We start from the raw sequence: 23,596 nt of genomic DNA, 5'->3' as shown, positions 1-23,596 counted from the left end.
TGTATTAATTTGTTTGTTAACAATTCTTTAACAAAGAATTAACAGCAGTTCGGGGTAAAGTAATAATGCATGTTAACCCTGGAAGCACTCTTCCAGAAGTGCTGGATTTATTGTCTAACGCTTAGAGTTATATTCAAACCCAACAAAAAAATCCCAAGAGAAATCCTCCTCCTAGAGCAACTGTTCAAGGAGCCTCTGATAAAGCAGTAGTGAAAGTAGAAGGCTCACACACTGAGACACAAAGTCAATCATCTCGTCCAAGAGGGTTAAATAATATTAAAATAAAATCAGACCAAAAAGGGGCCTTACCACGACATCCCCAACTTCAAAATCCCAGTTAGTGTCACCTTGGAAACATGGCTGATGGGACAGGGATATGCTCCTTACCATCTTCACCAATCACAAGCAGGAAACAATTCATGCCTGACATGAATTGTTATCGCTTCCATCTGAGAAGCCCAATTGATCAACCCCTAGTCCTACAATGGACATGATTATAAAATAACTTCACCAAATTGGAAAAACACTAGATTTTCACAAGCGTGAAATGCAAGAAATACAGCAGCAAATGAATGCCATAATGTTGGACAACCAATACACCCCACCTCAGCCCATTGTAGTAGTGACTGAACTCGCATCCTAAATTTCAACACCGCATTTGAAGCATAAAAGCCAAGAAACAAACAAAAAATGTAAATGTAAAGGAACAGAATGTGTAACACCAAAAGACCCCATGTAAAATTATAGCCTCATTAGAAAGAAATAGAAATGGAAAACCTACATTCTCAGCAATGGTGAGGGTCACCATTTGCAATTTATTATTGATACTAAAGCCTCAATCAACTGTGACAAAGCTCTGTCCTTGCCTCCGTGGGTCCCACGTTTCCTGGCGGATTTCGCTACCCTCAGAGGCTCACTGTGACCCTCCATGTAACCCTTCTTTCTCTAGAGACAAGGGTCACAGTCTACTGAGCCATTTTCATCATAAGCCAGTGAGGGAGGTGAGGAGAAGTTATCCTTCCTTGCACAGTCTCTGTTGTCTCCCAGTCTCCGTGATTAATCAGGGGGCAAAGGTGGGGGGGGAGCTTGGGTCCACCCTCTACTCCAGGCTCCAGCCCAGGGACCTAATAGTATCAGCTATGGTAGCTGACCTTTTAGAGAAACATGACATGTACAATTCCCGACAGCATCCCCTGCCCCAGGGACCCGCAACCCGACTGCACCCTCTGCCCTGGAGGGAAGATCTCTGTTCATTGCTCCATGTACAAGCCCTGCGGACCTCTGTATATCATCTGCAAACAGATGGCCTTGTGGAAAGATTCAATAGGACCCTCAAGGCCATGATCAGGAAAGTGGTGAGCCGGATGGGAAAGTTTGGGATACCCTATTGCCTTACCTCGTGTTCACCATCCGGGAGGTTCCGCAAGCCTCCAAGGGTTTCTCTCCATTCGAACTATTATATGGGCGCCACCCTCGGGGCATATTGGATATAGCCAGAGAAGCCTGGGAAGAGGAGCCAAATCCCAGAAGGAACATCGTTGAGCATGTACTGCAGATGAGAGATCGGCTAGCCCGAATTATGCCCATTGTACGGGAACACTTGGAGAGAGCACAGGAGACCCAGCGAACCCATTATAACCACCAAGCGAAGCTTCGACGGTTCCAACCAGGGGATCGGGTGATGGTACTGGTGCCCACAGCAGAAAGTAAACTGTTGGCCCAGTGGCAGGGACCCTACGAAATAATCGAAGCCATGGGAGAGGTGAACTATAAGGTGCGGCAGCCAGGCCGCCGGAAATCGGAGCAAATTTACCACATCAATCTTCTAAAACCTTGGCACGATCGAGAGGCATGCTTAGTCATGCAGGAGACCCTTCCCCAGGAGGATAACTTACACGAGCAAGTGAGGATATCATCCGACTTGATGCCGATCCAAAAGATCGAGGCAGCCGACATGATTAATCGCAACAGAGATGTGTTCTCTACAAAACCAGGGTGGACGACTGAGACCTATCACCATATCCACACAATCCCCGGAGCCAAGGTAACATTGAAACCCTACCGAATCCCAACAGCCAAAAGAGAAGAAATCAAGGCCGAAGTAAAGAAAATGTTAGAATTAGGGGTTATTGAAGAGTCTTACAGTCAGTGGTCCAGTCCAATTGTTCTAGTGCCTAAACCTGATGGTACCATGAGATTCTGTAATGACTTTCGCTGACTGAATGAAACATCCCAGTTTGACACACACCCCATACCACGCATCGACGAACTGGTTGACCGACTGGGTAGTGCCCGATTCTTGACTACACTAGATCTTTCAAAAAGGTACTGGCAGATTCCTCTGACCAAAGAAGCTAAAGAAAAGACAGCATTCTCCACCCCGAATGGGCTATTCCAGTACAGTGTCCTCCCTTTTGGGCTACATGGGGCCCCAGCCACATTCCAGCACCTCATGGATAAATTGCTGCGCCCCCATACTAGTTATGCAGCTGCATACCTAGATGATGTCATCATCCATACGCCAGATTGGGGAAACCACTTGGAGAAAGTTGAGGCAGTACTACGCACCTTAAGGCGGGCTGGCCTCACTGCTAATCCCGCTAAATGCGCCATAGGGCTAGCAGAGGCTAGGTACCTGGGATATATTGTGGGAAGGGACATAGTGAAGCCCCAAACGAATAAGCTAGAGGCAATTCAAAACTGGCCCTGGCCAACCCGAAAGAAGCAGGTCCGTGCATTCCTAGGCGTGGTAGGCTACTACTGACAGTTTATTCCCCACTTTGCCACTAGGGCAAGTCCCCTAACGAACCTGGTGAAGGCCCGAGGTCCAGACATGGTAAAGTGGACCGACGCAGCAGAGGGGGCATTTACAGACCTTCGGACGGCCCACTGTAATGACCCCATACTCATAGCCCCGGACTTTAACAGGGAATTTATTTTACAAACAGACGCTTCCGAGGTGGGGTTGGGAGCAGTTCTGTCGCAAACGGTGGGAGAAGAGGAACATCTGATCCTCTACCTAAGCAGAAAGCTTCTCCCAAGAGAACAGAAATATGCAGTAGTTGAGAGAGAATGCCTTGCTGTCAAATGGGCTATGGAGACACTGTGTTATTACCTCTTAGGCCAGCGATTTACTCTTGTGACGGACCATGCACCCCTCCAGTGGATGCAGCGGAATAAGAAAAAGAATGCAAAGGTCATCAGGTGGTTCTTATCCCTCCAACCATTCCAGTTCCGCATATGGCACAGGGCTGGATGCCACCATGGCAATGCTGATGGTCTGTCATGAGCATACTGCCTGGCGTCCCAAGTTGCCCAACTCTATGGTGTTGAGCAGAGGGGGGGATATGTGACGGGGCAAGGCCAGATGGCTATAGAAAAGTAGTGGGAGACAGATATATTAGCTCCAGGCTAAACAAATCCCTGGTACCAGGTTAAGTGAAATGGAAGCTGCTCCAGGTCAATTAGGACACCTGGGGCCAATTAAGAACTTTCCAGAAGGCAGGGAGAATGCTATGTTGATTGGGACACCTGAAGCCAGTCAGGGGCTGGCTGAAACTAGTTAAAAGCCTCCCAGTCAGTCAGGTGGGTGTGCATGTCAGGAGCTGTGGGAGGAAGTTGCGCTGTTGGAGAGGCTGAGTAGTACACACCATAGCAGGCACAAGGAAGGAGGCCCTGAGGTAAGGGTGAAGTGGAGCTTGAGGAAGTGAGGGCTGCTGTGGGGGAACCCCAGGATCCTCACCCCCAACAGGGCCACACCCTCAGGTGGCATCCACCAGGCTCAGGGAGCAGCCCCCATCCAATCCGGACCCATAACCCTCCCCCCTGCCCTAGTTCCTCAGGGTTTGATCACCTCCCTTTGCACCAGTGAGGGGGCACTGGATCTTGTGAGCCATGGTGACAAAGATGGCTTCCTCCTCCCCGTGCAGGAGACAGACTGTGTGGGGCCCACCCAGGAGGCTCCGTCACCCCCCAGATGCTGCAGGATCCACCCCACAGTGGGATGGGGGGGCAAGGGGGATATGCTATAATAATGGCTTGAAGCCCAGGGTGACAGAGCCCCCAGATTGGCCTCAGCCCGAACCCCCATCCCTGACCCCTTGGGTCCCCAAGCAGGGCAGCCACATCCCCGTGCTGTCTGGACTCCAGACATCAGTGTGACTTGTCGAGAGACACTGGGCCAGCCACCCCCGAAGGGCTCAGGGCCAGGCCGAGGCCTTCTCAGCCCCACAGGTCCGTGACTAGCCTGTCTGGCGTTGGCAAGGCCCCTGTAGGAGCTTTGGCCAGGGTGGTTCGGAGGCTGGTATTGCCATGGGTCCCATGGGGGCTGGACATTGCTAACAGCCCAGAAATCAGAGCAGTGTGAGCCAGTGGGCTTCCCACATGCCGCTGGGACCGACACACTGGCAAGGGCTTTGGTCACAAGCGGGTTGGTAACCGGGCTGCCAGATGGATCCCGTACAGGCACCCCTACCAACTGGGGCTGGCTCCAGGCCAGCAAGAGTAATGGGGCCACCCCGTCCATTACTGGCAATTTTAAAGCAAAGATTGGACGTTTTTCTAAAAGATCTGCTCCGGGAATTGTTTTGGAGACGTTCCCTGGCCTGTGCTATACAGGGCTCAGCCTAGACAACCCCGGTCCCTGCTGGCCTCAGAATTGATGACTCTAGGTGCAGGACAGATGGAAAGCGACATGGCCGCTCCACGGGAAACATGACATTTCCGAAATCTGTTGTCAGTCCGAATGCAAATGAAAAGCTGACGTTTCAAGCTTGTCTTGGAACAGAAATGCTGAAAAATGTCGAAGCAGGAGCAGTGAAATGTTTGGATAATGTCAGATTGTCCCAAGAACAGCACAGAAATTCATTTCTATACAATCAAAATGGATCCTTCTCCTAATTTTGAAGCATTATACTGCAATTCAAATTACGGATATCACAGCAATTGAAATTAACAAAATAATAGAATCATGGGACTGGAAGGGACCTCAAAGGTCATCAAGTCCAGTCCCCTGCACTCATGGCAGGACCAAACACCATCTAGACCATCCCTGACAGGAGTTTGTCTCACCTGCTCTTAAAAATCTCCAATGATGGAGATTCCACAACCTCCCTAGGCAATTTATTCCAGTGCTTCACCACCCTGACAGTTAGGAAGTTTTTCCTAATGTCCAGCCTAAACCTTCCTTGCTGCAATTTAAGCCCATTGCTTCTTGTCCCATCCTCAGAGGTTAAGGAGAATAATTTTTCTCCCTCCTCCTTGTAACAACCTTTTAGGTACTGTGATAGACCCAGGCCAGTTGGGTATAACAGAGTAGTAGAAGACAGATATACTGGCCACTGGATTAGCAGTTTTCTGTTCCCTGACTGACCAGAGCAGGGGCTGCTCCAGGCTAATGAGAACACCTGACTCCAATTAACCTGCAAAGAGTCATCCGATGAAGTGAGCTGTAGCTCATGAAAGCTTATGCTCAAATAAATTTGTTAGTCTCTAAGGTGCCACAGGTACTCCTTTTCTTTTTACGGATACAGACTAACATGGCTGCTACTCTGAAACCTGTCATTAAGTTAATGTGAACAACTGACTCTAATTAAGGCCCTTCTGATACTATAAAAGGGCTCACTCCAGTCTCTGAGGCTAGCATAAACCGCCTGGAAGCATGGGACCCATGGGGACAAGGTCGGACCTCTGCCACAGTACTTCAAAACTGTTATCACGTCCCTTCTCAGTCTTCTCTTTTCCAGACTAAACAAACCCAATTCTTTCAATCTTCCCCTGTAGGTCATGTTTTCTAGACCTTTAATCATTTTTGTTGCTCTTCTCTGGACTTTTTCCAATTTGTCCACATCTTTCCTGAAATGTGGCACCCAGAACTGGACACAATACTCCAGTTGAGGCCTAATCAGCGCAGAGTAGAATGGAAGAATTACTTCTCCTGTCTTGCTTACAACACTCCTGCTAATACAGCCTAGAATGATGTTTGCTTTTTTTGCAGCAGTGTTACACTGTTGACTCATATTTAGCTTGTGATCCACTCTGACCCCCAGATCCCTTTCCGCAGTACTCCTTCCTAGGCCGTCATTTCCCATTCTGTATGTGTGCAACTGAGTGTTCCTTCCTAAGTGGAGTACTTTACATTTCTCCTTATTGAATTTCTTGCTATTTACCCCAGACCATTTCTCCAGTTTGTCCAGATCATTTTGAATTTTCATCCTACCCCCCAAAGCACTTTCAACCCCTCCCATATTGGTACACTGCCAAGTGTACTCTCTATGCCAAGGGTGGCCAACCTGTGGCTCTGGAGCCACATGTGGCTTTTCAGAAGTTAATATGTGGCTCCTTGTGTAGACACCGACTCCGGGCTGGAGCTACAGGTGCCAACTTTCCAATGTGCCAGGGTGTGCTCACTGCTCAACCTCTGGCTCTTCTACAGGCACTGTCCCCACTCCACTCCTTCCCACCCCCTCCCTTGAGCCTGCTGTGCCCTCACTCCTTCCCCTCCAGAGCCTCCTGCATGCCACAAAACAGCTGATCGGGAGGTGCAGAGAGGGAGGGAGAGGCACTGACTGGCAGGGCTGCGGTGGGTTGGAGGCACTGGGAGCAGGGTGGGTAGGTGATGGCGGGGAGGCTTCTGACGTATTACTGTGGCTCTTTGGCAATGTACATTGGTAAATTCTGGCTCCTTTTCAGGCTCAGGTCGGCCACCCCTGCTCTATGCCACTATCTAAATCAGTGATGAAGATATTGAACAGAACCAGACTCAGAAAGGATCCCTGTGGAACCCCACTGGATATGCCCTTCCAGCATGACTGTGAACCATTGATAACTACTCTTTGAGAATGGTTATCCAACCAGTTATGCACCCACCTTATAGTAGCTCCATCTAGGTTGTATTTCCCTAGTTTTTTAATGAGAAGGTCATGCGAGACTGAATTAAAAGCCTTACTAAAGTCTAGGTATACCACATCTACCACTTCCCCCCATACACAAGGCTTGTTACCCTGTCAAAGAAAGCTATCCAGTTGGTTTGACAGGATTTCTTCTTGACAAAGCCATGTTGACTATTACTTATCACTTTATTATCTTCTAGATGTTTACAAATGGATTTCTTAATTATCTGCTCCATTATCTTTCCTGGTACAGAAGTTAAGCTGACTGATCTGTAATTCCCTGGGTTGCCCTTATTTCCCTTGTTATAGTTTGGCACTATATGTACCCTTTTCCAGTCTTCTGGAATCTCTTCTGTCTTCCATGACTTTTCAAAGATAATAGCTAATGGCTCAGATATCTCCTCAGTCAGTTCTTTGAGTATTCTAGAATGCATTTCATCAGGCCCTGGTGACTTGAAGACATCTAACCTGTCTAAAACAATGAGGAGACCTGTGGCACCTTAGAGTCTAACAAATTTATCTGGCCATAGCTTTTGTGGGCTATAACATGACATGCATCTGACGAAGTGGGTTATAGCCCATGAAAGCTTAGGGCCAAATAAATTTGTTAGACTCTAAGGTGCCACAGGTCTCCTCGTTGTTTTTGCTGATACAGACTAACATGGCTACCCCTCTGAAACCTAACTTGTCTAAGTATTTTTAATTTGTTCTTTCTCTATTTTAGCTTCCAAACCTACCCCATTTTCACTGGCATTCTCTATGTTAAGCGTCCAATCGCACCAACCTTCTTGGTGAAAACCGAAACAAAGATGTTATTAAGGACCTCTGCCATTTCCACATTTTCTGTTATTGTTTTTCCCTTTTCATTGAGTAACAGACCTACTCTGTCCTTGGCCTTCCGCTTGCTTCTAATGTGTTTGTAGAATGTTTTCTTGTTACCCTTTATGTCTCTAGCTAGTTTGATCTCATTTTGTGCCTTGGCCTTTCTAATTTTGCCTCTACATACTTCTGTTATTTGTTTATATTCATCCTTTGTAATTTGACCTAGTTTCCACTTTTTGTAGGACTCTTGTTTGATTTTTAGATCATTCAAGATCCCCTGGTTAAGCCAGGGTGGTCTCTTGCCATACTTCCTATCTTTTCTACACAGTGGAATAGTGTGGTCTTGTGCCCTTAATAATGTCTCTTTGAAAAACTGCCAACGGTTTTCAGTTGTTTCAAAAGTTGCATTCTGATTTGTTATATCTATAATATTTTTATATGTACTATAACACTAAAATTCAGGTTTCAGAGTAACAGCCGTGTTAGTCTGTATTCGCAAAAAGAAAAGGAGTACTTGTGGCACCTTAGAGACTAACCAATTTATTTGAGCATGAGCTTTCGTGAGCTACAGCTCACTTCATCGGATGCATGCCGTGGAAACTGCAGCAGACTTTATTTATACACAGAGAATATGAAAAAATACCTCCTCCCACCCCACTGTCCTGCTGGTAATAACTTATCTAAAGTGATCATCAGGTGGGCCATTTCCAGCACAAACCTGGATTTGTGCTGGAAATGGCCCACCTGATGATCACTTTAGCTATAAGTAAGCCATTACCAGCAGGACAGTGGGGTGGGAGGAGGTATTTTTTCATATTCTCTGTGTATAAATAAAGTCTGCTGCAGTTTCCACGGCATGCATCCGATGAAGTGAGCTGTAGCTCACGAAAGCTCATGCTCAAATAAATTGGTTAGTCTCTAAGATGCCACAAGTACTCCTTTTCTTTTTACTAAAATTCAGATTTCAATATAATATAAAAGTTGAAATGACAAGAATTGAAGCCATAAATTCAAAATGAAACATTTTCCCCTCCTTAGAAGGAAAGGTTTCAATTAATATTTTGTAATAAAATAACATTTGTAATAAAATGTTTCAGTCCAATATTTACAAGACATTATACTTTAATAAAAAATGAAATATCTGGTATACACTATAATATTAACATTAATATTTTGTTTCAGCATGGTAAAATGCTTCATTCTGATCATTTTGAAACATTAGACTACAATATAAATAAAATATATAAATATATTTACAATAATATTAAAATCCAGATTGCAATATAAAAGTTGAAAAGAAAAGAACTGAAAAGTAAATTCAAAATGTAACGTTTTCCCCTCATCAGGAGGAAACATTTCAATTAATAGTTTGAAGTAAAGTGACATGTTTCGTTTGGATAATTAATTAATATTTTGCAATAATGTATAATGTTTCTGTCTAATAATTACAAAACATTATACTATATTATAAAATAAAATATATACTATAATGTTAATGTTAATATTTTGTTGAAGGTAAAATGCTTCGCTCTGACTGGACTGGAGGTGCTGCTCTGTGAGCTTCCATCGTCTGATCCAGCCAGTGCGGGGCTGGCAGGGAACGTGCAAACTAGGATCTGCTCCTTGCTTTCGTCACGTGTCTTCCTCCTGTTCACCAGCAGACGGCAGCAAGTGGCCAGGTTAATGAATAGAAGCTCGGAGCCTCACTCTGCCAATGGTGGGGTTGACTTCAGATTCACCCCTAACAAGGCCCAGAATCTGGGGTCAGAACATAGCCCATTGGGCCCCACTGCAGTTAAAGGCCTCAGCATTTCTGGGGTGAATAATCTGCAAAAACAAACCAGCTCAGGGCTCGTTTGTAGAGGACGGCAGCAAAGACCTCCCCGTATAGGGCTGGCGTAGTTGTGTGGGAATTTACCATCTATGATTCAGCTGAGCCGCACCCATTCACACCAGCTGGGGACATGGCCCATTGATGCCAATGGAACTGGGCTGATTTACACGAGCGGGGACCTGGCCCATTGACCCCTTTTTCTCTTGAGTTGGTTGACGTGTAGTTCCAAGAATGCTCTTTCAAAGAGGGTGGGCACAGTGTTGGTGGTTGTGGTTTCTCCCTACTAAACAAGAGGTCCTGGGGTCATAACCCAGCAGTCCCTGCTCTAAGTGTTTTTTTGTCTAATGGGGGAGCGGGGTAGTAATTAACCATTGGAACAATCCGCCGAGGGTCATGATGGATTCTCCATCACTGGCAATTTTTTAAATCAAGATTGGATGTTTTTCTATCAGCTCTGCTCTAGGAATTCCTGCGGGGCCGTTCTCCGGCCTGCGTGATACAGGAGGTCAGAGTGGATGATCTCAGTGGACCCTTCTGGCCTTGGGAGCTACGAATCGCTGGGTTTGTCTTCACTGCTGAGCTAACCCGGGTGATCGGCCCCCAGGTCTGAGTGCCTGGGTGAGTTGCTGCGTCCCAGTGGTGCTGCGCTAGCCCAGGGGAGGCCTTGGGCCTTCAAAGGGAGCCTCCGCTGGCTCTCAGTGCTGCGTTACTCTCTGAACGCTCTCGCAGTGACTTGTGGGAGAACGTCACTGGCCTTTCTGGGCCTGTGCTCTGAGCCTGGCAGCCCAGAAAAGTAACCCGGCTTGGCGTGCTCCCAATCTTGGCCCGTGGCCTCCATTCCAGCCAGTGCCCAGGCATGGAGCCAGCTCTGAGCCATAGCCTGCTCCTGCCTTTGGCATCAATGCAACACACACCAGCATGAGGAGGCAGATACGGGGTGGGGGGGAGACAGGGAAGGGCATGCCAGCAGCAGCCTGTTGCCCAGAGAAGGCAGCAGCATGAACGGTTCAGCCGGGGGGGGCAGGACACCAGGGTGAATGGACAGAAGACAATTCTGAACGTGCTGTCGGTCGTGCTGGGCGGCACAGCTGTGAATTGCAGCGTTCAGCAACCGACTCTCCAGCTGCCCTTGCTGGGTTCAGGTGGGCCGTGCCACATGGCGGGGGGCAGCAGCTGGCCAGAGAGGAGCGTGTGCCTCTTGGGAGCCCCAGGAAGCCTCATGCCAATGCTGCCTTGTGCCGCTTGCATCTCTGGCAGGGTCCCCTGGCTAGGGGGACCATCCACAGGCTGGCAGCGCACGGCCCTGCCCCCTCCAGGGCAGAGTGAACTAACTCGGGGCCTGGGGGATGCTGAGCCAGTCGGGGCCGGGCTGCGTGGGGCAGGCTGGGTGTATTGGCAGCTGGAGGGGGCTTCTGGTCTCTGCACCTGCTCCAAACCCATGTTCTGCCTTGGCAAAGCGAAGGCGCTAGATGGAGCCGTGTGCTCCCTCCCCTGCGTGCTCTGTAGCCCCAGTGAGGGCAGAGCACTGGTGTGGGGGTGGCTGGTGTTGTGGGGGGAGGGGTGGCCCTCAGCGCCGTATTCCCTGCAGGGATCTGGGTGTCTCTGCGCTCAACATTCTGCATCGCCACAAGTTCCCGTCGGGCGCCCTTCACTCTGGGCGAACGAAGTTTACGGACATTTCATTTCCTTGGATTTCTTGCAAATCTCCCCTCAGCTCCCCCAGGTCCCACAGCCCAGCTCTCACCCACCCTGGCCTCTGCCTCCTCAGGAAGGGTCACCCCAGGCTCAGCAGTCCCTGGCTGCATGCGAGTCCCTTTGCTCCCCGGACACCATCTCCTTGTGTCCCATCTCTGCCTGTCCAGCTCAGCCCACTCTGCCCACCCCAGCTTGTGCCTCACCCCGGGGTGGAGGTCTGCTGGGGCCCAACAGGACCAGGAGCTGGGGGAGGATGCAGGAGCAGGGCTGGGACTGATGTGGAGTCAGTGGGGGGGCACCTTTTAGGGGGGTCACAAATGTGGGGTGCAGAGGTGGCGGTAGGTGGAGCTGAGCCAAAGCCTCCCCCCGATTCCCCACTGCACTGCTCTGACCCCTGCCCCACACACCCCTGCACTGATCTGACCCCCCTTTCCATCCGGTGGTGGGGGAGCCTGGAGCCCCCTCCCTTGGCCTGGGGCAGCAGCGATGGAGAGGAATTGTGGGGCGATGGGGAGGGAGTGAGATGGGTGGGGGGTCTGAGCTGGCTCCATCTCCCTTCCCCCAAATCCTTCCCATGCGGGGAAAGGGCCTGGCTTCCCCCCTTTTGGCTCTGCTCTGTCAGCACGTTGGACCACATGGAGCAAAGGGCCCTTTGAGGACGGGTTCTTATTCACTGAGGGATCATAGAAAAACGGCAGTTTTGGAAACCCAGTTCCTGGGCAAAGCTACAGCCATCGAACTGGGTGTTTCAGCACCGAGCTGCTGGGATGGTCCCTTCTCCTGAATAAGGGTCCTGGTGCCAGAGCACGGCCTAGCGGGATGAAGGTTGAGCAAGCGGGAGAGACCCCACCCTGCATCAACCTCCACACCTGAGCACTGCTCCAGAGCCCCCCCGCCCCCCATTCCCCAGTTCGGCATCTCCAAAGTTACAAGAATCAGAGCATGTGGCTGAGTCTGGGCTGCACAGCTGGAGAAGGGCAGTTTATCGAAGGCAGGGGCCAGGGCCAGATGCCAGCCTCAGGAGGATTTGCCTCTCCCTGCACATCCGGGTGGGTGGAACAGAAACAATATGCAGCCGGGCACCTGTGAAATCTCCTTGTTAGCAGGTGGCTCTGGGGGGTGGCCCACCTGCCAACTCCATAAGGGGAGAGCGACTCTGAGGGACACCCAGCAGAAGCCAGGGAGATGTCGTCCAGTAGGAAGCTCCTGGCTTGGGGCTTGGTCGCCCTGGCCCTGTGCGTGGCAGCCCCAGGTAACGCCTTCCCCCCGGGTAGCCCCAGGCTGTGCCCCCCAGGACCCTCATCTCACTGGTCCCCTGGGTGGGTGCTGGGGGGAACTGAACACACAGGAGAATGGCTCAGAAGCTTTTCTTTCTTGTACACTAACTTCTGCTCTGATTTATTGATCTGCTGCAAGTAGCGGAGCGTGTCCCAAACACAGCTGCAGAGAGCGTCCCGGGGGCAGATACATGGTCCCTGCATAGGGCAGGGTGGGTGCAGCACAGAGCACTGGCAATAGCTAATGGGTGTGCGGCTCCGGCATCCGAGGGCAGCTCAGTGGGTGTGGTAGCTGCCTGTGCACACACACCCCAAATGGAGAACGGGGGAAGTGGAGAGTACCAGCTGCTCACTGTATTATACAGTGATGTTGTAGCCATGTCAATCCCGGGATATGGAGAGATGAGGTGGGGGCAGTAACAGCTTTTAGTGGATCAGCTTCTGCTGGGGAGAGAGACACACTTTGGAGTGTACACAGCGCTCGTCTTCAGGTCCAACCTGTGCCGTTTGATAGCTTTTCTCTCTCACCGGCAGAGGCTGAGTCAATAAAAAAATGTTACCTCACCCACCTTGATTCTGTGTACATAGACCTCTCCTCTGCAGCTTTAAGACTTTTACGCAGGGAAGGTAAATGAGAGATTTGTCATATGGGAAAACTGAGGCATAACCTTGCCCGGGATCAGCAGCAGGATTAGAAGACAGGTGGCTGCCAGACTTCAAATCTAGCACCATCTCCACTAGCCCACTCATGGGGTCACAGCTTCTCCCCTCAGAGCAGCGGTTTCCCCCCATGGTGCATAATAATTAAACAGCAGAGAAGTTGGAGACACACTGGGGTTGGCTGTGCCACTAGTTGGGTGCAGGGGCTCCTTGCCATGGGGATTGTCAGCAGTGAGGTGGGAGAGGGCAGCCAGTGAGTTAAATGATGGGTAAGTGAAAGCAGAGTGATGGTCTCATGTGCCCAAGGATGAAGGGGCTGTCACATTCAGTAGCTGTGATCATCTTTCTGTCATGCATGCGAAGGATTTGAGTGGAAGGAGCTGCTGGTCAGTGCCAGGTGAGGACGTGGTGCATGCTTATTGGGGCATCGCTCCAAGAGGGCAGAATTTAGGTGGTGTGGGCGCGTACCTTCACTCTGTACTTCCTGGTGCTCACTAGTTTGGATTTTGCTGAATTCAATGTTAACAAAGCTTTTTGCTATTTAATTTCCAACCCTTTTTTAAAAGAAAGAGAAAAGTTGTTGATTGGAGTTAGTGGTCCTATGGGTTGTTGTAAATATCACATAGGTGTGCAGTTCAGACGCCCCTGTGCTTACAAAACGCTTTTCATCTGTAGCTTCCAAACAGGGGAAACATCATTATTCACCTAATTGAGGGGGGAAACTGAGGCACAGTGTCACTCAGCAAGCCAATGGCAGAGTCCCAGGCTTTCTGAGTCTGTGTGCTATCCCCACCCCACAGGGCTACACTGCTGCTGTGTGACTCCTAAATACCCCCGCACATGCTCTATACACATTGTTGTAGAGGACTAGGGTGACTAGTTGTGCTTTAAAACAGCTGGAATCTGTAGCTGCTAACAGAGCCGGCAAGAGAAATCTTCAACATTGTCCAATTCAACCGTTTTATTACATGGTGGTTATAGTTGCGTTACCGCTGTCTCTCCTTTCCCCGCCATATTTTTTCTCACCCACCCCCACACCATCAGTTCCAGTTCAGCCTCCGCTCCATTAAGCCATTTGCATTTGGGAAGCCATGTGTGCCACCCAAAATGCTATGAGAATATGTGACCTTTAAGACAAGCTGTTTTCTCAGGAACTTCTTGCTCAAATGACCCCACATTTAGATCTCTTGCCTTGCCCCACACCCCCAGAAGGCAAGGCAAAGTTCAGGAAAATCTGGAGGAGCATGTGGATTTTGCAAGATTTTGTCTCTGGCATCACCGGGGCAGGTCTGGCACAATGGTGCTGCATCATGATACTGATGAAATTAACCAGCAGCAGCACCTTTGCTCTCTGCAGGTCCCCAGCCCAGGGTCAGTCCAAAGACATGGGAGCCTCCACGCGGAATGACATGGCCTGTTCAGAGCAGAGAGGTGTTGTCAGCAGAAGGAGAATGTCCCCTGTAGAAGAACCCAGGTGGAAACCAGGGCCCTAAGACGTGGGGACTGCTCCATTCATCTCTGTGGGCAGTCCCCCACTCCCTCCCCAGTGCTGGGGAAACTGTGAGATGCACCAAGCCTGCCCATCCTAAGCTCCTCACCCCAAATGAGCTGTGTGTTCTCGGGGCATGATACCAGGATGGCTGTTCTCGGCTCCCCATGCAGAGGGGTGGGGCTACCCCACATACTGGTTTCTATGGATGCAAGGAGAGGAGCTCAGATACCCCCAGAGGGGCAGGAACCCCTAGGTCCCAGATCACAGGAGGGGGCTGGGAGAGGGGAGCCACCCCAAGAAGGGCAAGCCAACCAGAACCTGCTCACATAAGCGGGGAGGAAGGGCGGGGGGTTAGACTCCAATAGATGGACCACACCCAAAAGGCTCCAGAGCCTCACACCCAAAAGGAGGCAGGCAGTGGGGCTCAGACCCACCTAGAGGGACAGGGGGCCCCCATGTTCAAACACACACACACAAAGGTAGGGAAAGAGGATCAGGACCCCCGCCCTCCAGATCTTGGCAGACAGCCCCTATTCTCCCCCAGTCCCTCAAACCATGTCCCACTTCCCAGTGTCCCACTCCACCTGACCCCCCAACTCTCTCCTACCCACCCCTTCCCATAATCCCCCCTCCATTCCCTATTCCCACCTACTTTTCCACCCCAATAACCCTCCCCTCCCAGTGGGGATTTGCACCTGTAATTTATTCTCTGTTCAGAACTCGGTACAGCACTGCCTGGATATTCAGCTGTGCTCAGATTTCATTTCCCCTGTGACAGAGGCAGAACGTGGCATGATGCCCCCTTGTTTAATTTCCAGTTTTTGCCTGGGCTCGGGTTTGAGCTCACAGTGCTAGCTCTGTGTTGTGCGGGTCCAGAGGCTGTGATAGTCCATGCTGAGTGAATCACGCCCCGTGCACAGTGCTCCGTGCATGAGCCTTAAACCTGCTCGCCATACGTCTAACCGGAGACCCAAACTTCGGCTAATGACACTGGAATTAGATTTCTCCCCAGAAGGCTAATTGGTGCCGTGCCCTCGGTTGGGAGTGCGCCGTGATGGTCTGAGCCCCAGCTTCATCTCTAGCCACATGCAAAAAAAAAAAGTCAACTTTAAGCCAAGCTGGTTTTTTCAGGGGGGCTGTAACTTGGGAACCTCTTAGTCAAATGGGACCAAATTTGGATCAGAAATCGAACCCCCTGACCCCATGAAACACACCAAGTTTCAAGGTAATCAGAGTAATCGTGCGGATTTTAGTGTACTTAGAGTTGAGCTTTAGACAGAAAGCTGGTCTGAGCCTTCACGAGAGCAGAGCGCCTCATTTTTCTGTTCCTCCATCTCTCTCTGCTCCCCTCACAGGCTCAGGCTCCCCCCGCTGCACCTTCCCCTTTATTTACAAGGGGAGATCATACTCCTCATGCACCACGGACGGACGAAGGGACAAGAAGCTCTGGTGCGCAACTACCAACAACTACGCCAAGGATGGCCGATGGAGGTTCTGCTCTCCCATGGGTGAGGCCTGGCTGCCTTCACTTCTCACTCCATTACCCTGCCCAGCACAGCAGCCATTCCTCTGGGCCCTAATGCCAGGGACACAGGCCCACTTGCTGCAAGGAAACATCCCAGCCCCAAATCCACTGGCCAGACTTTTCTGAGACCATAGCTTCCAGCTGGAGCGAGGTGCCTTGGGAAATGCCCCTTAGACACCTGCCTGCGTCTCTGTGAGCCTAAAGACCTTTGAAAATTTAGCCCCAGGTGCCTAACACCCGGATTTTCAAAGGTATTTAGCGGTTGCTGCCTTAGTGTTGCAAAGCCAACTGATTTAAGAGCCTAAATGTCATTTCCAAAATGTATTTAGTTCCTTTGATTGTCAATGAGATTTTGGCTCCTATGTGAGTTTCATCTACTAAGTGCCTAAATCCCTTTGGAAAACAAGGTTAATCTCTCACCACAGTTGGCTTTGCAACACTGAGTGCAACAACTCCTGAATGCCTTTAAAAATCTGGGTCTAAATGACTTGAAGAATGGGACTTACACACCTAAGACGCTGTGGGTACGTCTACACAGCAAAAAAAAAACCCAAAAAACACAGCAGCAAGTCTCAGGACCCGGGTCAACTGACACAATGGCTTCCTTTCTAACCCTGGGTAAGTCACCTCCCCACCCCGTGCCTCAGTTTCCCATCCCACCCTTTCTCTGTCAACCCTAATTTGATTGTGAGCTTTGACTGTCTCTCCCTGCGTGTCTGGGCAGCACCTGGCACAGTGGGGCCCTGATCTTGGCTGGTGACGGAGCTGAGTGAGTTTCCTGGTAAATAGTTTAGGTGCTGAAAAAAAGCAGCACCAGATGACCCTAAACCACTTTATGAATTTGTGACCAGCTCCAGAGAATGACTCTGGTGCCGGGGCGCTTGCCGAGGCTGGAGGAGACTCAAGGCCGCGCTCTAGCTATTCATTCCCGTTCACTTTCTCCACTTCAGGCTGACGAAAAATCTGAAACACGTTGGTTTGGGTGCGACCCAAAGCGAAACTTTTCTGAAGCATTTTCAGAACTGCCAGTGAATTGAAAAGTCATTGTTGGCCCCACTGTGGGGGGAGGGGGAGTGACTTACTACTAATAAATCCTGAGATGAGAATGTGGGTCTGACTCCATTGTCGTCAGGGGTGTCTGCAAACTGATTCTAGAGTCACTGCTCTCATCATCTGGCCCCTTGTGCCAAGCTGCAGTTAAATCAGAGCAAAGCCAGTTGCTACAGGACAGAGAGGAGTTGGGGGTCAGATCAATTCTTAAATGAGAATGGAGAACTCCCTGTGAGTGGCAGTGTAGCTGTCTCTGGGGATCGAGCTGGTTCCTCTCCCCCGCCCTCTCCACACACACATCCCCACCCCCGTGATACCTAGGGCCAGACCCTCAGTTGGATCCGCGCTGCTTTACGCCAGCTGGGAGCTGGCCACTGGCCTCAATGGCCACTGCTGGTTGTCACTTGCCTTTCCTTGCTCTCTCCCTGTTTCACTCTCAGGTCCAGACTCTCTGCCCTGCACCTTCCCCTTTAAGTACAAGGGGAAATCGTACTTGGCCTGCACCAGGGACGGAAGCACCGACAAGCGGCTCTGGTGCGCGACCACCAGCGACTACGACAAGGACGGCAAATGGAAGTTCTGCACCCAGAAGGGTGAGTCCTTGAGCTCTGTGTCACGCTGCCTAGAGCGGGTCGCAGCTGAGAATGCCCAGACTCAGGACAGATCGCCAGCGAACAGAGCAGACACCCCCAAACTGAGGGGATATTCTATCATTAGATTCACCAAGCCAGTAATAATGGAGCATGCCTGGATCACAGACAATCCCGTTGACATTCCAGCCCCAGTTTATCACCCAGGCCAACTGGACTTTATGATGTAAAGCCGTGGCTCTCAACGTTTCCAGGCTACCGTACCCCGACCCAGCGCAATCAGACGATGGCACTCCCACGATGCCGTACCATTCAGACTCACACAGAGAAGGAATGAGCCAGGGCAGGGGATGCGTGGTGCTGTCACGGATATTCAGGCATTAAGAAACACGGCTCTCTAATCTATCAGGCCAACGTTTAGCAGATCCACTGGCAGGCAGCTGAAGCTGCACAAATTCCAACCGGATGGATAACTAGCCACTGGAACAACTTGCCACGTGATGGCGGATCCCTCGGTGTCTCTCTGGAGACTGGGCGTCTTTCTCAAAGATCTGCTCCAGCTCAACTGTAAGCTATTGGCTGGATGTAGGAACCACTGTGCTATACAGCAGGGCCGACGAGATGACCAGAATGGTCTCTTCTGGCCTTAACATCTAAGAATCTATAAAGATTTGAGCCACATGAGTTTGACTGGGCCACATTTGTCCAGGAAGAAGTGGCAGGACTTAGAGCTTTTCAGCCCGAATTCATGCCAACAAAACCTCTCCCACACAACCCACCCCAGCCTTGTGTATCTACCTGCCACACGTCTGGCGGGAGGTAGTTTAGCAAAGTTTCAAAGAGCATCTAATGGGGTGAGTGACTTCCCTTGGGACATGTCTGCTCAGTCATGGAACTGCTGCTGAATCTCCCACCCTGGGCAGGTCCGACCCTTCCTATCTCTGCCTGGGAAACCTTCCGGCCATTAGACCAACTCCAGCAGCATCCCTGGGGAACCAAAGCAACGGATGCATTTGGGAAGAGAGAGCCGGGCAGCAGGAGGAAGCGGGAGAGAAAACAGGACTGAGGTTATAAAACAAAAGCTGGGAAAATACACGTGAATGGGAAAAAAGAGACAGAAAAAGAGAGGAGGGGAAATAGAAAGAGAGACGCTCAGCCTGGCTGCTGCTAACGAGCTCAGCTCTCCAGAGACTGGAGATCCTCTGTGTTTGTCATTTGTAACGATCCTCAGTCTTCGTCCCTGCTTTTGCTGCCAGGACTAGTGCTCTGCCCCAGGGGTCAGGACACCTAGGGTTTAGCTCTGACCAATTCATGGCTTCCTTTGTAACCTTTGGGTCAGTCACAACCCTGCCCTGTGCCTCAGTTTCCCTTCCCACCCTTTGTCTAACTCAGCTGTTTTGATTTCAATCTCTGTGAGGCATTCCATGTTTCTCCACTGGCACAGTGGGGCCCTGATCTCAGCTGGGGTCTGTGCAGTGGGGGTCATTCTAATAATAAATCCTGAGATGAGAATCTGAGGCTGATTCTACCTGCACTCATTAGCATGACTCCAAATCCACTCTGGAGTAACTACAGTCCGGATCTGGTCCCTAGGTACAAGATGCAGTTATATCCCTTAGCATTTCTAGTGTAAATAATCTGCAATAACAAACCAGATCAGAGCAAGCAAGTAAAGAACAGGGGTGAATTTGCACATCAGACCAGTTCCTTCATGGGAACAAAGACCTCCCTGTCTGTGCCGGTGTAGCTACTGGCTGCTTGCCCCCTTTCACAGGGCCAGATTCGGCACTGGTGTAAATTGGCATCGCTCCACCGGCTTCAGTGGATCTGTGCTGATTTACAGCGGGCTCAGAATCTGGCCTTTTAATTCAAAAGGAGCCAGGCAAATTTACACCCTCTTGGGGATCTGGTCCATTGACTCCAATGGAGCATGCCAATTTATTTTGCTTGTGGTTGTGATTTGTCTCTCTCGATCTCTCTCCATTTCACTTCTCAGTCTCTCCCGCCTGCGCCTTCCCCTTTATTTACAAGGGGAAATCGTACTCGGCCTGCACCCGGGATGGGACCAGAAGCAGGCTGCGCTGGTGCGCGACCACCACGAACTACGACACGGACGGCAGGTGGAGGTACTGCAGTGTGACGGGTGAGTCCTGGCAGGCTTCGCCTCTTACCCCGTTCCCCTGCGTGGCACAGTGGCCGTTCGGCTTGGCCCGGGAAGCAGCCCCCACTCGCTGCAAGGGAACGACCCAGCTCCAAATCCGCTGGCCAAACTTTTCCAAGACGCCAGTTAATTCCCTCCTGGGAGCGTTTGATTTAACGATCGATCGGTCGGTCGCCCTCCCTCTTGCCACTCGCGAGGATATCCGCTGCTCCTTTGTGTGCAAAAATCCGCTCTGGCTCGGCCCAGTGACACAACGGTGCTCTCACAATGCCACACACACATGTCCCAAAAACACACACACGTGCACGCTGGGTGGGAATGAGACAGCACACGTGCTGCAATGACATCTTATAGCACACAAGACAGCATTCAAATGTTAAAAAATAAGGCCCTTGGAGTCCAGCAGACCAAAGCAGAGCCAAAGCCAATGGCTGGAAGGTGACGCTGGACCAATTCAGACTGGGTTGGTCCAGCTATTGCAGCAGGGGGACCGGACCCTGCGTCTGCCATGGGGTGCTCTAACCACCAGGTTACACAGCCCTTCTTCTTCTTCCTCCTCTCTTTGGCCCAATGACTCTTTAAGTGGGTATCCGAAGTGCTTCAGCAGGAGCGACTGCGGTGCTGCAGATCAGAAAGTCCCCTAGCCCAGCGGTTCAAGCCCGCCCTGGAGTGATGGGAGGCCCCTGGTTCAGTCCTTTCTCACTTCACACCGAGGGCGGATTGGGCCTGGGTCTCCCACGTCCCAGGTGAGCACTCGAAATCCAGGGCTACACATTATAAGGGAGAGACACACCCCCACCGCCTTCTCCAGCTGGGCTCTGAATGGGGCCTAAGCCAGCCGCTGTGCTCCCAGCACACCCAGTGGATCAGGCCTCAGGGCAAATCAGCCCGGGGCTGGCCCATCTCCCACTGAGGGCTGGGGGAGGAGGTGAGTGACAGGCAGCCGGGGGCCTGGAGGGAGGCAGCACGTGCAGGCCCAGAGGCAGCCTGGGAAGCCTTCACAGTGCAGACACTGGGGGCGAGCAAGGGCAGGAGCCTACGCGGGCAGGAGGTAGCCGCGTGGGGGGGCGGTGGTTGCGGTGACACCTAACGCTGGGGTTTAGGTGCCCAAGTCCCTCTGTGGCTCTGGGCCAATGGCCCCTTCTGGCCTTCAAGTCTAGGGCTCTATAAAGGCTTTGGCCACATGAGTTTGACTTGGCCACTTCTGTGTTTGTGCAGCACAATGGGTCCTGCGCCATGAATAGGGCTCCTGAAGCTACCGTAATACCCCTAATATATAATGTACAGTGCCTAGCACAATGAGGTCCTGGGCCATGACGGGGGCTCCCGGTGCTACCATAATACCCCTTGTAACCCTCTGCTTGCTCGGAGTGGTGCTCTGTCTCCCTCTAGTGGTGGCTAGGCCCCCTAGAGAATGGTGAGCCTGCTACACCTTGGTTAAGAGAGAAGAGTCTTTTAGCTCACGCAGTAGAAGTTCCTGCATTAAGCTCAAGAGAACCTGGGTTCGATCCCGCCCGCTGACACCTTTGAGTGGGTTGGCATTACACCCTAATATAGACGTACTGCGCCTAGCACAATGAGGTCTTGGCCCATGAGCAGGGCTGCCAGTGCTAACATAATACCCCTAATCAATAATGTACAGTGCCTAGGACAATGGGGTCCTGGTGTAACCCACACACCTCCTGGGTGTGGTGATCTGTCCCATCTAGTGGCACCAAGACCAGTTAGAGAGAGAGATAAAATGAGTCTGCTCTACAGCCTTAGCTCAGAGCCAGGTAGCTTCAAAGCTCATGCAGTAGAGGCTCATGCACTAAGCTCCCAAGATCCCAGGTTCAATCCCACCTGCTGACAACCGAGGTCTATCGGTGTTACCCTGGCCTCTGAGTGGGGCTCCCAGGGCTACTATAATACCCCTAATTAGTAACGTTCAGCACCTAGGATATAATGGAGCTCTGGATTGTTACTGATGTTACAAGGCACTCCTGCAATACACTTAAACATTATTATTATTCCGGAAAGGTGTTTATCACCCCAAATTCATGCTGACAGAACCTCTGCCCCAGCCCTGTGTGGCATTTAGGAACTACACGCTTGGTGGGAGGTATTTAGGAAAGATTCCGAGAGTTTCTACGATCCGGGTAGGTGATTTTCCCTGGGATTTTGCTGCTCAGTCATGGAGGCACTTTTGAATCTCCCACCCTAGGCTGGTCCAATCCTTCCTATCTCTGCCTGTGAAACCTTCCTGCCCTGAGACCCAACGGCTGCAGCCTGCCTGGGGAATGACTACACTGACTGCATTTTAGAAGAGAGACCAGAGAGTGTGGGAGAAGGAGCTGGGAAGGGAGATGAAATTGCTGAAGCGATTCCAGCTGGAGGGCGGGGCAGGGTAGAACCTTCAGAGGCTGGGAACATCAGGATCCTGATGCTGGGAGGTGACCCAGGGAAACTGGTCAAGTGCGACCGTGCACAGAGACATTTGCCAGGGGCAGGATGTAGGTGATGATGTCAAGGTGCTGAGATGCTGGAGCTAAAGCATTAACAGGGCAGTGAAGGACACAGCCCATTTCCCCCAGCTCCGGTCTGTGTGGAGCCCAGTGGCTTTGCATTGTGAGGCTGAATTATTCGCAGGGCCTCCTGGCTCCAAGATCCCGCAGCCGCAGAACTGTGCGCCAGACTCTCAGCTCTCATTTAAAAAGGGGACCCGCATGTCAGCAGTACAGTGCTGCTTGCCTGCATCTGCAGAGAGCCTGGAATCGTGGTTCTGAAGGGGGACTGCCCCATCCATCTAAAGGGTAGTTGACTCTGAAACCTAATAACAGCATGTTGAAATTGAAGGCGAAGGGGGGAAAATAAACTCTCCCCTAGCACAGCTCCTTCGCAGTCAATTAACAGACCGTGTCCTTTGCAGAAAAAAAAACATTGATTCCTCTCCTAACCGAGCTGAAATCTCCCCCTGGCCATGGTACCAGTCGGTGTTTCTGTCTCCCTCAGATTACGACAATGGAGAAGCGTGTGTTTTCCCTTTCACCTACAAGGGCAAACGCTTCTCTGCTTGTACCAAGTTTGACAATCTCTTCGGGAGGTTCTGGTGTGCCACCACTGACAGCTACCACATGGACCGCCAGTGGGTTTTCTGTCCTGACTGAGGAGGGAGAAGGAGGAGCCGAAGGGACAGGCAGTGCCAGAGCCGTCGATGTCCCGTGACACCACTTCGACGGAGGGGGCTCCTGGATAAAAACCCAGGCCAAGATTCTCAGAAGCGACGAGTGATTTTGGGTGTCCACCTCGAGATGCCTTCAAAGGGCAGGTGCTCAGTGCTTGTGGAAGATCAGGCTCTGTTTAAGGTGCTGAGCAACTGCCCCTTTAAGGCGATACAACGTGGGTGCCCAAAATCCTGACACTGGGTTGAAAATCCTGAGACCCATCCTGGGCTGTTTTGTGTGATCAGCGCTTCATGCTGGTTGAGGCTGGCCAGCCTGGTGCATTTCCCACTATTCACTGCCCTTGAAAATAAAGGCTCTTTCCGGGCAGTGTCTTTGCTTCATTTCTAGCCAGGGCAGCTTCTGTTCACCATCTTGGCAGGCCCTGCCTTCCTTCTAC

At 51.0% G+C, this 23,596-nt stretch overlaps 1 protein-coding gene across 1 annotated transcript; it reads left to right on the top strand.

Moving 5' to 3' along the window:
* Positions 1-12,426: 12,426 nt before the first annotated feature.
* Positions 12,427-23,142, top strand: LOC140901856 (72 kDa type IV collagenase). The gene is made up of 5 exons (XM_073321280.2): positions 12,427-12,493; positions 16,026-16,178; positions 17,692-17,838; positions 19,832-19,978; positions 22,988-23,142. Exons 1-5 carry the CDS (start codon positions 12,427-12,429, stop codon positions 23,140-23,142), a joined length of 669 nt encoding a protein of 222 aa, XP_073177381.1.
* Positions 23,143-23,596: the final 454 nt, after the last annotated feature.

Source organism: Lepidochelys kempii, chromosome 23 (assembly GCF_965140285.1).
Source record: "Lepidochelys kempii isolate rLepKem1 chromosome 23, rLepKem1.hap1, whole genome shotgun sequence".
Taxonomy (NCBI): domain Eukaryota; kingdom Metazoa; phylum Chordata; order Testudines; family Cheloniidae; genus Lepidochelys; species Lepidochelys kempii.
Note: the sequence above shows the minus strand (reverse complement) of the source record. Positions and strands in the feature narration are given on the sequence as shown.

Excerpts from the sequence above, each read along its gene's own strand:
- LOC140901856 (XM_073321280.2), top strand. The coding sequence starts at position 12,427 with ATGTCGTCCAGTAGGAAGCTCCTGGCTTGGGGCTTGGTCGCCCTGGCC. Across the intron at positions 16,179-17,691 it reads GAGGTTCTGCTCTCCCATGG|ACTCTCTGCCCTGCACCTTC; the intron begins GTGAGGCCTGGC and ends TCTCAGGTCCAG. Across the intron at positions 19,979-22,987 it reads GAGGTACTGCAGTGTGACGG|ATTACGACAATGGAGAAGCG; the intron begins GTGAGTCCTGGC and ends TGTCTCCCTCAG.